Source organism: Chelonia mydas, chromosome 4, assembly GCF_015237465.2.
Source record: "Chelonia mydas isolate rCheMyd1 chromosome 4, rCheMyd1.pri.v2, whole genome shotgun sequence".
Taxonomy (NCBI): Eukaryota; Metazoa; Chordata; order Testudines; family Cheloniidae; genus Chelonia; species Chelonia mydas.
Window position 1 is genome coordinate 220121 of NC_057852.1, and position 15034 is coordinate 235154.

Here is a 15034-nt window from a genome sequence, read left to right on the forward strand (position 1 = left end):
GTAATGTAGTAACACAAGTACAGTTAACAATACAAAATCCACAGCAACACCAAGTCCTGACCACTGCAGTATGGTCCAACATCCGAGCCACCACCAAAACACTGCCTCTCCTCCTTCAACAGGGTCACGATCTGATGTGTCCAGTTGCTGGCAGTTGCAACAAGCTGCTCCTGCAAGTTTTGCATGCTTTTGTCCATATCATAAGTCCACTGAATGTTCACAGAGAGATGGGATATTGTCCAAACCAGCTTGACCACTTGGTATGGAATCAGGCAGTATGTCCTGGTTTGATTATAAACAGCAATAAGATTCATAGATCCATTTGTGCACCAAAGTCCATATAGCAGCATGTAGATGTGTGTAGTTTGGTTATGGGCTGGTGTAATTGTGCCCCCAGTAATATGTACATTCCCAGCAAAACACCTTATACACAGTACACCCAATTGTCCATCCCTTGCATAGGCCATTGATCCTGCTCCTCCTTAGTCATAGGAGAGGGGCACATCCAAACATCTTCTGTTGACTTACACTATTTTACACACCCCTCCATTGATTCCCAGTGAGCTCCTCCCCTTCTCGTTAGTTCCATAGGGCTTGTGGGGACCACCTTAGTTGCCATTTCATTTCCAGGTACCATGGTAGCTATTACACAGGTGCTGGCCTTCTAGTTGAGCATTTTGCATTCCCATACACATCTTCCCCCCCAGGTTAGCCTTTTGAAGCCATCCCCCACCCACATCATGAGATTTTCTGTTCATTAAAACACAACAATGCTAGCAACAAGACAAGACAAACACAAAACACAGATCCATGGTATTCTGGGTTATTCTTCCCGCTGGTGCCAGCTTGCCTGTAGAATGTCAGGTTTCAGAGTCACAGCCGTGTTAGTCTGTATTCGCAAAAAAAAAAAGGAGTACTTGTGGCACCTTAGAGACTAACCAATTTATTTGAGCATAAGCTTTCCTGAGCTACAGCTCACTTCATCGGATGCATACTGTGGAAAGTTTAGAAGATCTTATTATATACACACAAAGCATGAAAAAATACCTCCTCCCACCCCACTCTCCTGCTGGTAATAGCTTATCTAAAGTGATCACTCTCCTTACAATGTGTATGATAATCAAGGTGGGCCATTTCAAGCACAAATCCAGGTTTTCTCACCCCCCCCCCCCCACACAAACTCACTCTCCTGCTGGTAATAGCTTATCTAAAGTGACCACTCTCCTTACAATGTGTATGATAATCAAGGTGGGCCATTTCCAACACAAATCCAGGTTTTGTGTTGGAAATGGCCCACCTTGATTATCATACACATTGTAAGGAGAGTGATCACTTTAGATAAGCTATTACCAGCAGGAGAGTGGGGTGGGAGGAGGTATTTTTTCATGCTTTGTGTGTATATAATAAGATCTTCTAAACTTTCCACAGTATGCGTCCGATGAAGTGAGCTGTAGCTCACGAAAGCTTATGCTCAAATAAATTGGTTAGTCTCTAAGGTGCCACAAGTACTCCTTTTCTTCTTGCCTGTAGAGTGTCTGAAAAACAAAAGAAACAATTTCCACCCCCCTGGTGGGGACAGATTATTGCTTAATAATAATAATACCACTTTCTTTTACAAATTTCCTTGCTAATTGCAGGAAAAACAGAATAATTACCTCCAGGCTGTCCTTATTTTGTTCTATAGTCAGGCTAGTGAATTACCCCACTCACTGGTCATTTATGAAATTCATGAGGTAGTGTACCTCAGTTTCCCCTCTTGTACAACAGACCATGTTTGCAGTAGTTTATTTTAATGAAGTACCATGTTTTATTAGCATTTCTTTTATCCTTTCTCCAATATATACTGCACACGTCCTGGGAAAATGCACATTCCTTCCATATAATTTAACCTCCATAACATTATATTAGCCATATTAATTTTACACAAGGTGTAACTGCCTCCCCCACGCCCACAGAGTTTTCATGCACACCCACCAAAGTAACAATCTGATCCCCCAGAGCCACCCCAAGGCTCAGTGTTCCCATCATTCTTCCCCTTTTCCTTTTCTTTTTCCTGTGCGCACACACAAAATTCTCTTTTGCCTAACATCCCTTTCACTGTGATTACTCTTTTTTACACAACTGTATCCTGATTACACTTCCATCTTGTACAACTAGACACAACCAGGGGCAGCCAAGTTAAGTTCCAATAGAAACCCCTTACATCCTTTAGTGATTTTGATTACATTATCCAATAGTCAAATAATTCTGATCAGATTCTCTCTCTGCCTGCTGCAGTCCCTTATAGACCATTTCTGTGGGAAAAGGGCCCATTTTCCCTCAGAATAGCTGTAAAGGCTTCTGGGGACAGAAGCACAGTGGTGGTAGTAGCCACTCTACCTGACCCCCTTGGATAATTTAATTACCAAGCTTCCATCCAATGTGACTGCACAGAGTTGCACATACAGTTACATTGATATAACTGGGTTTTATCATTAAACAAAAACTTCCTTCTTGTAACACCACAACTGTCACTCTTTTAACGTCTTCACAACAGTTACCTTTTACCATTTCCACAACTCCCAAATGTTTACTTTCTTGCAAACCCTGTATTATCAATTTTTGCAAAAACTATTTGTAACTTTTCACTCACTTCTTTAAATCACTTACTTCTACATTTAGTTCTTTAAGGTAGTGCAATTTGTCTGTAACAACTTAGCCACCAAGTACAATTATTGCCACACAGCTGCCTTAACCTGTGCTGTCTTTACCTTGAGACTGTTCAAAGAGGCCATAAAACATTTGTCTCCATGGATACCCATGGATCTTTTACTCCAAAAATTCTGGTGGAATACGGCAGACCTCCCTCATACTTTGTCCAAAATAACCAAAAACATCTCACATAAGTATCCAAAGTACCCTCCATTAAAACTTCAGAAAAACAAAAGTGTGGAAAGGCAGGGGGAGAGGTGGAAAGAAACCAATTAAGCCTGTCAGGTCAGTTTAAAGTATAGGCTACAAGCAGCAAATTAAGTAAACCGAGAAAAAGAAGAAGGAAAAGAAGAAAAGGACATTGTTAGCTCTGAGCCAAGAGTAGGCTCCCTGGGTTGAAACAGTTGGGAACCCTTATCCCCAGGTTCTCATGCTGAGACAGGCCTGAATGTCTATATCCTAACAGGCATAAGCTTTCGTGAGCTGGAACCCACTTTGTCAGATGCATACACGAAAGCTTATGCTCAAATAAATGCGTTAGTCTTTAAGGTGCCGCAGGACTCCTTGTTTTTTCAATGTGCAGTGGAAGTCAAACAAGCTAACAGAATGTTGGGAATCATAAGTAAAGGGATTGAGAATAAGACAGAAAATATCATATTGCCTCTCTATAAATCCATGGGACGCCCACATCTTGAATACTGCGTGCAGATGTAGTCATCTCGTCTGAAAAAAGATATATTGGAATTGTACTGAAAAGGGCAACAAACATGATCGGGGTATGGAATGGCTGCTACATGAGGAGAGATTAATAAGACTGGAACTTTTCAGGGTGGAAAAGAGACGACTAAGGGGGATATGCTGAAAGTCTACGAAATCAAGACTAAGGCTATGTTTTTTTCACAGAGGTCGCGGAAGTCACGGAATCTTCCAGTGACTTCCAGCAAACTCCACGACTTCAGCCCGTGGCGGCCGGAAGCTGAGGGGTCCTCCTGCCATCTGTAGCAGCCGGGAGCGGCGGGGGGGCCTCCATGGGCTGTGGGGGGACCAACCGCTCCCAGTTGCCGTAGGCAGCAGAGGGACCCTGGAGTTCTGAGTGGCTCTCAGTTGCCTAGCAACTGCAGGTGGTGTGTGGGTCACGCAGCTGAGTTCCCCGTTTTGCCATGGATACTTTTAGTAAAGTCATGGATAGGTCACGGGCTTCCGTGAGCTTTTCTTTGTTGCCCGTGACCTGTCCAGGACTTATACTAAAAATATCCATGACCAAATCATAGTCTTCATCACGGCGGGTATGCGGAAAGTGAATATTTACCCCTTCACGTAACACAAGAACTAAGCCTCACCCAAGGATATTAATAGGCAGCAGGTCTAAAACAAACAAAAGGAGGTATTTCTGCACACAATACACAGTCAACCAGTGGAATTCCTTTCCAGAGGATGTTGTGAAGCATCTCCTATCCCCCAGTCCTTCTGCCCCACCCTCTCCCATAACATCCCTTCCTTTTCCCCACACCACACTCCAGCCCTGCTCTCTTTCTTCTTCTACTCCACCCTCTCTTGCTCCCCAGTCAGGCCGTTCTGTGAGCCCCTTCCCATGTCTCCCTCCCACAGGAGCGCTCCTGAGGGCTGGCGCTGCCTCTTGTGTATTGCCAGGGGCTCCCTGGCAGGGTCTGGTTGGGTCTGACTCTCCCCTCCCCCATTTATCCCCCCAGGCCTGCACTCCTTGCGCGTATTGGACACGGTGGTGTCGGAGCCCGGCCCGGGGCTGCCCTGGTTCAGCCGTGTTGTGTACGTGGACGATCAGGTCACCTTCGTCTACACCAGCGGGATGCAGAGGGCGAAGCCTCGCACAGCGTGGATGGCGGAGAACGAGAGTCCGGAGTTCTGGGACAAGAGGACCTGGTGCGCACAGCGCTACCAGAAATGGTACAACGCGAGTCTGAACACCCTGGGTCAGCTCTACAACCAGAGCGAGGGTGAGTGCGGGACACGACCCGACCTAGGGATGCAGGGACATGGGGTGGGGGGTGCGGTTGATGTAAACAGGGTGAATGGACACAGAGATGCGTGTTGGGGATGGGGGGAAGGGACAGCCCGCAGGGGCATTTTCTTGCTGGAGTCAGTGTGAATGTGGGGGACAAAGGGACATGGGGCAGGGGGAAGGGCTGCAGGGTGGAGGGTTCATGCAAAAGACCTTTTTTTTGACCCTCCCCAAACACCCCAGATTTCTGCTACCAGTCCCACTTGCAGCTGCCTCTGCTGCCCTTCGAGGGACTCCCCCCCGCCCCTCGTGTCTGGTTATTTCACAGGCAGAGTGGCAGAGGTGCGAATGCCAGAAGTTCCCATCAGACCCGGCTAGTCTGACCTCCTGGTCACCCAGGCCAGAGAATGGCACCCAGCGATTCCTGCACGGAGGGGTTTGTTCCTCCCAGCTATGACAGTGACTCTGTCAGACCCTAGAGCTAGAACAGGGCTCTGAGACGTCTTGTCTCATTTCCCAGACACCGAGTGATGGGGAATCCCAATAGCGACAGCCCCAAGTGTTCAGACATTACAAGTCTGGCCCTGAAAATTCTGATTTTGGCTTAAATGTCATGAGTATTTTGGGAGCTTATTGGGAGTAATATTGGAGCTTATTTTTATTTGCCCTCTGGTTTGAGCCTTTAGGGGACATATTTCCGGGTTTTTCCCTGCTCCTAGAAGGACTAGAAGTTACTACAGTAAGAAAAGAGAGCTGAGACTCTCCTCTAATCCCATGAGTCCAGGAACTGGGGATTTAATAAAACCACCCAGCATCATGAGAAGCACGGTAAAGTCACAAAAGCGGGCAGTGCTGCATTCACCCCAGCCATGGGGAGAAGCTGTTCACCGGTGAGCCTCCTTCATTGTCCGTTTTGTCTTATTTCCAGAGTGAGTTTATCTAAGGTCAGATTCCTCTTCACTCCGCAGAGTGAGGGTCTGACATCGACTGGGGATGGAGAGTTAGTGAGAGAATCAGCCCCTGCAATGTGCAGAGACTCCCGGGTTCCTTACCCCTGGCAGCAGAAACCCCAGCCCGTGTCCCCCCGGTTGGAGCTCCCAGGGTCAGGCAGGTTCCCCTGCACACTATCGATAGATGTGTAAAGAGCCGTTCTTCCTGCTTGGTCCCTGATGTGTGGGGCTGTAGCCACCTGGCCAGGCCCCGGATTGTGCTGTCTCACTTAGCACAGGGATGATCCATCATAAGTGTTCGGTGCCTGGCGCTGCTGAACTGTTCCTGGCAGGTGAGGGTCTCTCTGATGTAATTGCTCTGCCCTTCCTGACAGGGATTTTCACTCCCCAGTCCCCTGATTCCCCCGTGTCAGTGGTACTGGCCTGTCACATTGGTGCTCACCCAGGAGTGTCCCCAACCCTCCTGGTACCCTCCCGCCCACAGCACTGAGACAGCAGCAATGAGTACTAATTCCCATCCTATCCTGGACACCTGGGTTCCTGGTGCCCCTGCCCCAGGACTAAGCTACAGGGCGGAGGGTTGCCAAGTGTCTGCCCCCCTAGCCTGCCCCCTCTGTAGCTAGTTTAACCCTCTCCTGACTAGTCTCGCCCCTTGGTCCCCTGCTGCTGAGCCCGTCCAGCCTGACCTGCTCACACGGACACTGGCCTCCCCGATGCTGAGAGAGGGGCTCCGCTCACCTGCCCCTAACCCTGCGCTGGGGAGCTGCTGTTCTGTCCCCACCGCCCCCTCGCCCACCACTGTCCTGACTGCCCCCTCCTGCCCCACTCCCGCCATTTACCCCCTCCTCGCAGTCCTGGGTCTGCCAGCTCTCAGGACACTGTCCTGAGTCCTGCATCTTGGCCACCAACAATGTTTCCCTCTCTAGGGAGCCTTCCCTGCCCCCAACACACACACAGGGGAATTCGGGTTCTGGTCCCTGTGAGTCCCCCTCAGTGCTCCCATCCTGCTCATCATCACCATGCTCAGGTTTATATATAGAAACCTTCATTCTAGGCTTTAAAAAGCTGTTTCTCAAACCCCAAGTGTATCTGCTTTTTTAAATTATAAACACATCTGTGTGGAATGCAGCACGGAGGAGAAGAGGGGTGGGTGGGGAGGCTTGACGCACCCCTCTCCTCTCGGGCCCCTGGCTTGGGATCCCTGCGTGTTCTGTGAGCAGCCGCCCTGCACCTCTCAAGATTCTCAGTTGTTCTCTCGTTGTTACTCCATCCCTTTTCCCCGCAGTTATTTTCTCATTTTTGACTTTACTTGATTGGTGTAAATAGTTTGCTACGAGAGTCCAACTGAGTTTCTTCTGCTCCTGGAACTGGGCAAGCCTTAGTCTCCAGGCTTCATACCCGGGGTCTCCTGCGGCGAGCCCATGCCTTTGAGCGACCGGCACTCTAGCTGTCTAAAGTGCTTGGGTGAGACTCCTCTTGCGGATCGCGGTCAGCTCTGCCACCGGTTCAGTCCACCTATGAAACAGGACAGGGAGGCCACGCTGAAGTCCCTCCTGATGGAAGCCGCACTCAGACCTTCTTCAGAGCCGAGTCAGCCAAACTTGGCAGCGTGTACCTCAGTGTTGGTACGAAGCGCTGCTGCAGAGAGAGTCCATATGGGACTCTCAGCACCGTTCCTCATGCCCAGGGCCAAGAAAGAAACATAAGCAGCAGTTGTCTGAGAGGTTCCCCATCTCTAAGAATGGACAAGCATGGGGAGTGCAGGGGAGTGCGACCTGTGTCTGGCCACTCCTCTGATCCTGCTCCTCAGGTGAAACCAACTCCGCCCTGTCCACAGGCTCTGTGGAGTCCAGTACCCAACCAGCCGCCAGCACCAGAGGGGCAGTGAAGCACCAGCAGGGTTGCGGTACCATCCATCCCAGAGCCGCCTGTGGTGGCCAGGGACTTTCTGGCATGTTCATTACCACTGTTGCCAGCAGTATAACACTCGGTGCCAGCAGTGCGGGCAAGCAGAAGGGAGCATGTTGTCTCGAGCTCCTATTTGGTACCAGGCCCCTTGCTCTCTGCTTATGTTGAAGCAGGCTTCCCCATCTCGGCCCCGATCCCTGGATCCTCAGCACCGTCCCTTGGAGCTGACGGGTATCACACACCTCTCATCCCCACAAGATGACTCATCATCCAAGTTGGAGTTTGAATCTTTCACCTAGCCGAGGGACTGGTACCAGTACCTCACCAATCAGCCCTATGCAATGGTGGATCCCGGGGTGGGGGTTCCTCTGATCGCCTGCCCAGTGGACAATGGCCAATGCAGATACAATGGCCTTTTTGGAACCCCTGGGGTTTTCCTCTGCTGCCTGGCCCCCCATCTAGGTGGTCCTACTCAGTGGCGTCTGAGAGAAGGATTCCTCTGTCACACAGAACAGCAGCTGACGCGGACTACGATATTGAGCCAGGTACCGACTCTCAGAACCTGGAGCTACGGGATCCGGTTGGTGCAGAAAGAGAGGAGGAAGGTCCCATGATGATGGAGGCTGCCTCCTCCTCCCAACCCCCCAGAAGAGGCATGGATGGGTGTTTTGCCGCCCCAGGACACTTCAAGGCTCACCAGGAGTTATGGAAGAAGGTGGTCTCAAACTTAGGGCTGGAAGTGGAGGTAGTTAAAAAAATCCTCCCACAGCCTGGTCAACATCTGGGCAGCAGTGGCTGCGTTGAAGGTAGCTCTGCCTTTCGATGAGGCCGTCATGGGTCCAGTTAAAACTCTGTGGCAGACCCCTTCCTCATTGCCCCCACGTCAAGGAAGGCAGATAGGAAGTACTATGTCTCCACCAAAGGGTAGGAGTACGTATGTTCCCATCCCCCTCCCGGATCCTTGGTGGCCTCGGCAGCCAGTGAGAGGGAAAGGCCAGGGTTGTAAGGAGCAATGCCGAAGTCAAAAGACTCAAAAAAGCAAGACCATTTTTGTAGGAAAATGTATTCTACCAATGGACTACAACTCCAGCCAACAAGCACTGCTGTGCAGATATGACTTTCACTCCATGTTGAAATGTAAAGACTCGCTTCCCCAAGAGTCCAGGCAGGAGATATGTTGCTGTGGTGAAAGGGAAGGTGATAGCCAGGGATTCCCCACAAGCCACCCTTGACACAGCAGATGCGGCAGCCGGGGCTATGGCGTCAGCAGTGCCCATGCAAAGGGGCTCCTGGCTTCACTCCTTTGGCCTACAGATCTTCCGTTTGGAAGGACTTCGCTCTTCTCAGAGCAGATGGACGGCAAACTTCACAGCCTGAAGGCCTCCAGAGCCAGCCTCAAGTCCTTGAATCTCCCTGCCCTGGTGCCTTCGAGGAAACGTTTCAAGCCCCAATAGCCTGCCCACTTCCCAGGCCCACCGCCTTGTCAGGACTTGTTCAAAAAGCAGAACAGCGGTTGTAGGTGCAGACAGCTGCCCCTCTCTGCCTCAGCCTCGCTGCCTGGCCCTCACAGATACTCAGAGGGCTCCAAGCAGAACTTTTGACAGGGCGCCCAAGGGATTTACACTAGTCCCCATCCTGGATCCTGCTCCCCTGTTGTTTTTGGACCATGTTTCCTGTTTCAGCTCGGCATGGTCCCTTATCACCACAGACCACTGGGTGCTGAGTATGGTGGAGGAGGGTTATACACTTCAGTTCATTTCCATGCCTCCCTCCTACCCCCCAACCCCATTCCTCTTCAGGGACCCTTCTCATGAGCAACTTTTAGCCCAGGAGGTGCAAGGTCTTCTCCAGGTAGGAGCCGTGGAGGAGCTGCCTTGGAACTTAAGAGGGAAAGAGTTTCACTCTCATTATTCCTGTGACGGGTTTGGTCACAGAGATCCCCTTGGGACTGTCACTGATGTGCTGAAATCATCTCTGAGCTAGTTTTTCCTGCCAGCTTGGGAATTCCAGGACCCTGTCTTGTTCAGCCAGACATGCTAGCTTGTTTACACAGACCCAGGGTCTGGGCCACGCTCCCAAAGCTGCAGGCTTTAGCTGAAAACTGCTCAGCAGGTTACCTGTCTCCAGTGCCCAGACACCCAGTTCCCAAGGGGATCCAAACCCCAGATAAATCTGTTTTACTCTGTATAATGCTTATACAGGGTAAATTTATAAATTGTCTGCCCTCGATAACACTGATAGAGAGAGATGCACAGCTGTTTGCTCCCCCAGGTATTAATCACTTACTCTAGGTTTATTCGCAAAAAGAAAAGGAGTACTTGTGGCACCTTAGAGACTAAGCAATTTATTTGAGTATAAGTTTTCGTGAGCTACAGTTCACTTCATCGGATGCTTATGCTCAAATAAATTGGTTAGTCTCTAAGGTGCCAAAAGTACTCCTTTTCTTTTTGCGAATACAGACGAACACGGCTGCTACTCTGATATCTAGGTTTATTAATAAACAAAAGTGATTTTATTAAGTATAAAAAGTAGGATTTAAGTGATTTCAAGTAATAACAGACAGAACAAAGTAAGTCACAGAGCAAAATGAAACAAAACATGCAATTTTAAGCCTAATACATTAAGAAACTGATTACAGGAAATATTTCACCCTCAAAAATGTTCCAATAAGTTTACTTCACAGGCTGGACTCTTTCCTAGTCTGGGACCAATCCTTTCCCCAGTACAGTCATTGTTAGATCCAGCAGACATCTCAGGTGATAAGCAGGGGTTTTCTCATGACTGGCAGCCCCCTTTGTCCTGCTCCACCCCCTTTTATAACTTTGGCACAGGGTGGGAATCTTTTGTCTCTCCGGGTCTCCGCCCCTCCTGCTAAATGGAAAAGTACCAGATTTAAGATGGATTTCACTACCAGGTGACATGGTCACCTGTCTCTGAGACCTCAAGTCCCCATTCCTCCTGGGTTGGCCCCCGCTACACAGGAAGGCTTTCAGGTAAATCATTTACCATCAATTGTCCTAATCAATGGGAGCCATCAAGTTCCTAATGCCCCATTGATGGCCCTAACCTGGAGTGACTACAACAGTGATACAAGTTTATATCTTATTTCCCCAACTCCAGGCATAGAAATAATACATGCAAACAAATAAGATGAACATACGCAGTAGATTACAAGCTTTCTAATGACATCAATCAAGAGACCTTTTGCATAAAGCATATTCCAGGTACATCATATTCACATTCATAAGCATATTTCCATAAAGCATATGGAGTACAATGTCACAATTCATTAATCCTGAGTGTCAAAGGGGGTCTCTGACCCATTCTAGCCCTGCAACACCTCAAAGGCTGAAGTTGCGCATGGTCTCCCTCGCCTCCATCATTCCTTCCCTGGATGCAGGGGACAGGTACGCCGCCCTCGATTTGAAAGATGCCTATTCCACCTCTCTATTTTCCGAGGCCACAGAAGGTTTCTCGGGATCGCTGTGAACCAGACTCACTCCCAGTTCACCATCCTCCTGTTTGGCCTGTCAGCAGCCAAATGGGTCTTTATGAAATGCATGGTAGTGGCAGCCTTCCTGAGAAGGCGAGGGGTATAGGTGTATCCGTACCTCAATGACTGGCTGGTCAATGGCCAGTCCAAGTCCCAGGTGAAAGCCAGCATCCACCTTGTTCAAACAACCTTTCAAGCACTGGGCCTGCTGATAAACGAGCAGAAGTCAACGCTCTTCCTGGCTCAGAGGATAGAGTTTATCAGAGTGGTGCTTGATTCTACCCACGCCAGGGCCTTCCTCCCAGAAGCCCACTTCTAGTCAGTGTCATCACAGGTCAAGGCCCACTTAGGGTGTTGGGTCACATGGCCGCGTGCATATACGTGGTGTGGTATGCGAGGTTGCACCTCAGACCCCTTCAGGCTTGGCTGGCCTCAGTGTACTGGAGTCGGTGCTCACAGTGCCTGCCCCAGTCCTCGCCCCCCTCGACTAGTGGACAGATCCCTGGTTGGTAGGCTTGGGCATGCCCTTCGTCAGGCCCCAACCCTCGGTATCTCTAATCTTGGATGCATCCATGCTTGGTTGGGGGCCCATCTCAGGCACCTCAGGACACAAGGTCAGTGGTCCCAGCAGGAACTCTTGCTACGGATGAACATCAGAGAGCTCAGGGCGGTCCGCCTAGCACGTCAGGTGTTCTTACCCCCCATCACAAGCAAGGCGGTGCGAGTTCTTACAGAGAATATGGCAGCCATGTTTTACATCAACAGGCAGAGACGGCCCGCTCTTCTCCCCCCGTGTCAGGAGGCCATTTGCCTGTGGGAGTTCTGCATAAAGCGCTCGATCCACCTTGAAGCTTCTCACCTTTCGGGAGCCCAGAACGAGCTGGCAGATCAGCTCTTCTCACTGCGAATGGTCCCTGTGCCCCGACATAGCACGGGCCAGTTTCCAGTGGCGGGGTGCTCCCCTCGTAGACCTGTTCACAACCAGACAGGACAGGAAATGTCAGCAGTTCTGCTGTCTGCATGACTGCAACCCGGGCTCGCTCCCAGATGCCATCTTACTCCCTTGGAGAAAGCACCTGTTCTGCTCCTTCCCCCCCATTCCTTTTGTGCACAAGGTCTTGCTGAGGTCAGGGGTGAAGGTTATTCTCATAGCCTCAGCCTGGCCACATTGGCACTAGTTTGGCTTATTTCTAGACCTGTCAGTAGCAACTCCAATGCTGCTCCCTCCCCTTCTGGACCTGATCTCGCAAGATCACGGCCAAATGCTCCATCTGCCTGACAGCTCCATGGTTAAACCTGCAGAACTGGCCTGTTCAGAGCAGGTCTGCTAGGTCTTGCTAGGCAGTAGGAAACCAATTACCAGAGCTGTTTACCTCACCAAGTGGAAGCATTTCTCCATTTGGTCTACCCAGCAAGGCCTCCCACCGGGGTGCCAGAACCTCCCTATGAGTGGGGGGCCACCGGTGCTGAAAATGTGACTCCGCCTCTTCCCCTGATGCCCCCCCCCCGTGCTCCACCTCTTCTCCTGAGGCTCCATCCCCTCCCCCACTGTTCTCACCTGCTGCTGAAGTGGCAGGGCCATGGCCCCTCGGTCCCCCTGTTCCGGCACCCCTGCCTCTCACCGGCTGAGTCATCTCTCAGATGAAGCAGAAATTCCAGAACAGTCTGGAAACAGCCAGGTCTCGCGATTCCATCTGTTGAGGTGCACCTAGCCGCCATCTCCGCATTCTACCCCCAGGTGGGTGGTCGGTCAGTTTTTTCACATGAAATGTCCATTCACTTCCTCAGGGACTTTGAAAGGCTTTACCCGCAAATCTGGGAACCCATCCCCCTGAGGGACTTAAACCTGGTCCTGTCAGAGCTCACGGGGCCTCCCTTTGAGCCACTGGGATTGTGCTCTCTTGTACCTTTCCTGGAAGGTCGCCTTTCTGATAGCAATTACCTCAGTCAGGAGGGTCTCGGAGATCAGAGCTCTTATGTCAAAACCTCTATGTACAATGTTCTTTAATGACAAGGTACAATGTCACCCCCACGCCGTGTTCCTCCCAAAAGTAGTCTCGCAGTTTCATAGTAATCAGGCTATTTTCCTGCCCATTTTCCCGAAGCCGCACGAGAATAGGGAGGAATGACATCTCCATACTCTGGATGTTTGGCAAGCCCTAGTGTTCTATATAGAAAGGACAATATAGAAAGTCGATCCTTAAATCCATGCAGCTCTTTGTGGCAGTAGTTGATAGGATGAAAGGCGCAGAGAATTTCATCGTGGATCCCATTGTGCATTCACATGTGGTACGAGCAGGCAGGTGTCCCACCACCTGCCTTCCTGACGGCCCGTTGTGTGAGAGCACAAGCTTCCTCAGTGCTGTTCATGGCCCAGGCCCAATCCAGGACATTTGCAGAGCAGCGACCTGGGCATCAGTACATACTTTTTCTTCAAACTATACCTTCACCCAGCAAGCTAGAGATGACACTGGGTTTGGTTGGGCAGTGTTGTAATCCACATGTCCATGAACTCCTAACCCACCTCTTACAGTACTGCTTGGGAGCCACCAAATGTGGAATGGACGTGTTCAAGCATTTGAAGAAGAAAAAATGGTTACTAACCTTTCTGTAACGGTTGTTCTTTGAGACGTGTTGCACACGTCCATTTCACGAGCCACCGTCCTACTCCTCTGTTGGAGTTGCTGGTGTGACAGGGTTGGGCCAGATGGCTACAGGAGAGTAATAGGAGGCAGATATATTAGCCCCAGGTTAAGTAGGTCCCTTTTCCCTGGGTAAGGTAACAGGGAAGGTTCCAGAACAATCAGGAACCTTCTGGAGACAATTAAGACAGACAGGCTGATTGGCTGCAGGTCTTCTAATGAAGAAGCTGCTAGAATCAATTAAGGCAGGCTAATCAGGGCACCTGGGTTTAAAAAGCAGCTCACTTCAGTTGTGGTGTGCGTGTGAGGAGCTGGGAGCAAGAGGCACTAGGAGCTGAAAGTGAGAACGTGGACTGTTGGAGGACTGAGGAGTACAAGCATTATCAGACATCAGGAGGGAGGTCCTGTGGGGAGAATAAAGAAGGCGTTGGGAGGAGGCCATGGGGAAGTAGCCCAGGGAGTTGTAGCTGTCGCACAGCTGTTCCAGCAGGCACTCTAGACAGCTGCATTCCACAGGGCCCTGGGCTGGAACCCGGGGTAGAGGGTGGGCCCGGGTTCCCCCCAAACCTCCCAACTCCTGGTCAGACACAGGAGGAGTCGACCTGGACTGTGGGTTCATGAAAACGGCCAAACTGCGGGCTGCTGTGAAGCTCCAAGGCGAGCAAATCCGCCAATAAGTGCAAGACCCACCAAGGTAGAGGAGGAACTTTGTCACACTGGCAAGAAGGAACTGAGAAGGTGCAGAGTAAACGGGTCCCTTCACACTGTGATATGAGCACATGGTACTAGAGGGCGCTAGAGCCGGCCTGAGGGGTATCACTGAGGGAAAAATTTCCAGCGACTGTGTGCGGGGCACGCACACCTAGCGTGGAATGGACGTGTGCAACACATCTCTGAGAACAGCCGTTACAGGAAGGTTAGTAACTGGCTTTTATCTAAACCTGGAGCATAGTTCAGGGACACAGCTTAGTGGGCTCGGCTCTCACCTGTGGCTGTGACACCAAATTGTATTTTAATCCCTTGACCTACATTTTTCCAAACGTGATTAGTGATTTTTGGGTGTCTGATATTCAGCGGCCGGGTGCTCCCACTTTCTGATCAGGCCCCTTTAAAAGGTCTCAGGTGGGCACCCAAAATCACTAGTGATTGTTGAAAATCTAGGCATTTACCTCGATGTATCTAATGCAGGGTGAGGGAGGAGCGAAAATATTTGGGACCCTGTGTGGGGTATTTTTGTGCCCCCACATTCTGCCCTGTTTGCCAAGCGAGGGGTCTGATCCGTTCCCCACGCGTTTCAGTCTTCCTTGTGATCCCCACAGTGTTCTCTGTTCCCCACAGCCTCCCTCCCTCTCCCCTAAACTCTCCTTCCTGT

At 50.4% G+C, this 15034-nt stretch overlaps 1 protein-coding gene across 8 annotated transcripts in view; it reads left to right on the forward strand.

Annotated features, from left to right (window-relative positions):
* Window positions 1-15034, forward strand: part of LOC119566026 (class I histocompatibility antigen, F10 alpha chain-like) — a 52518-nt gene that overhangs the window by 14008 nt on the left and 23476 nt on the right. For 7 of the 8 annotated variants that reach the window (XM_043545693.1, XM_043545692.1, XM_043545690.1 and 4 more), the window contains exon 2: window positions 4401-4664. The exons of the other annotated variant lie outside the window; for it this stretch is intronic. In XM_043545693.1, the coding sequence (XP_043401628.1) occupies window positions 4401-4664 (264 nt within the window). The remainder of the gene's footprint in view (window positions 1-4400; window positions 4665-15034) is intronic. 8 annotated transcript variants of the gene reach the window in all.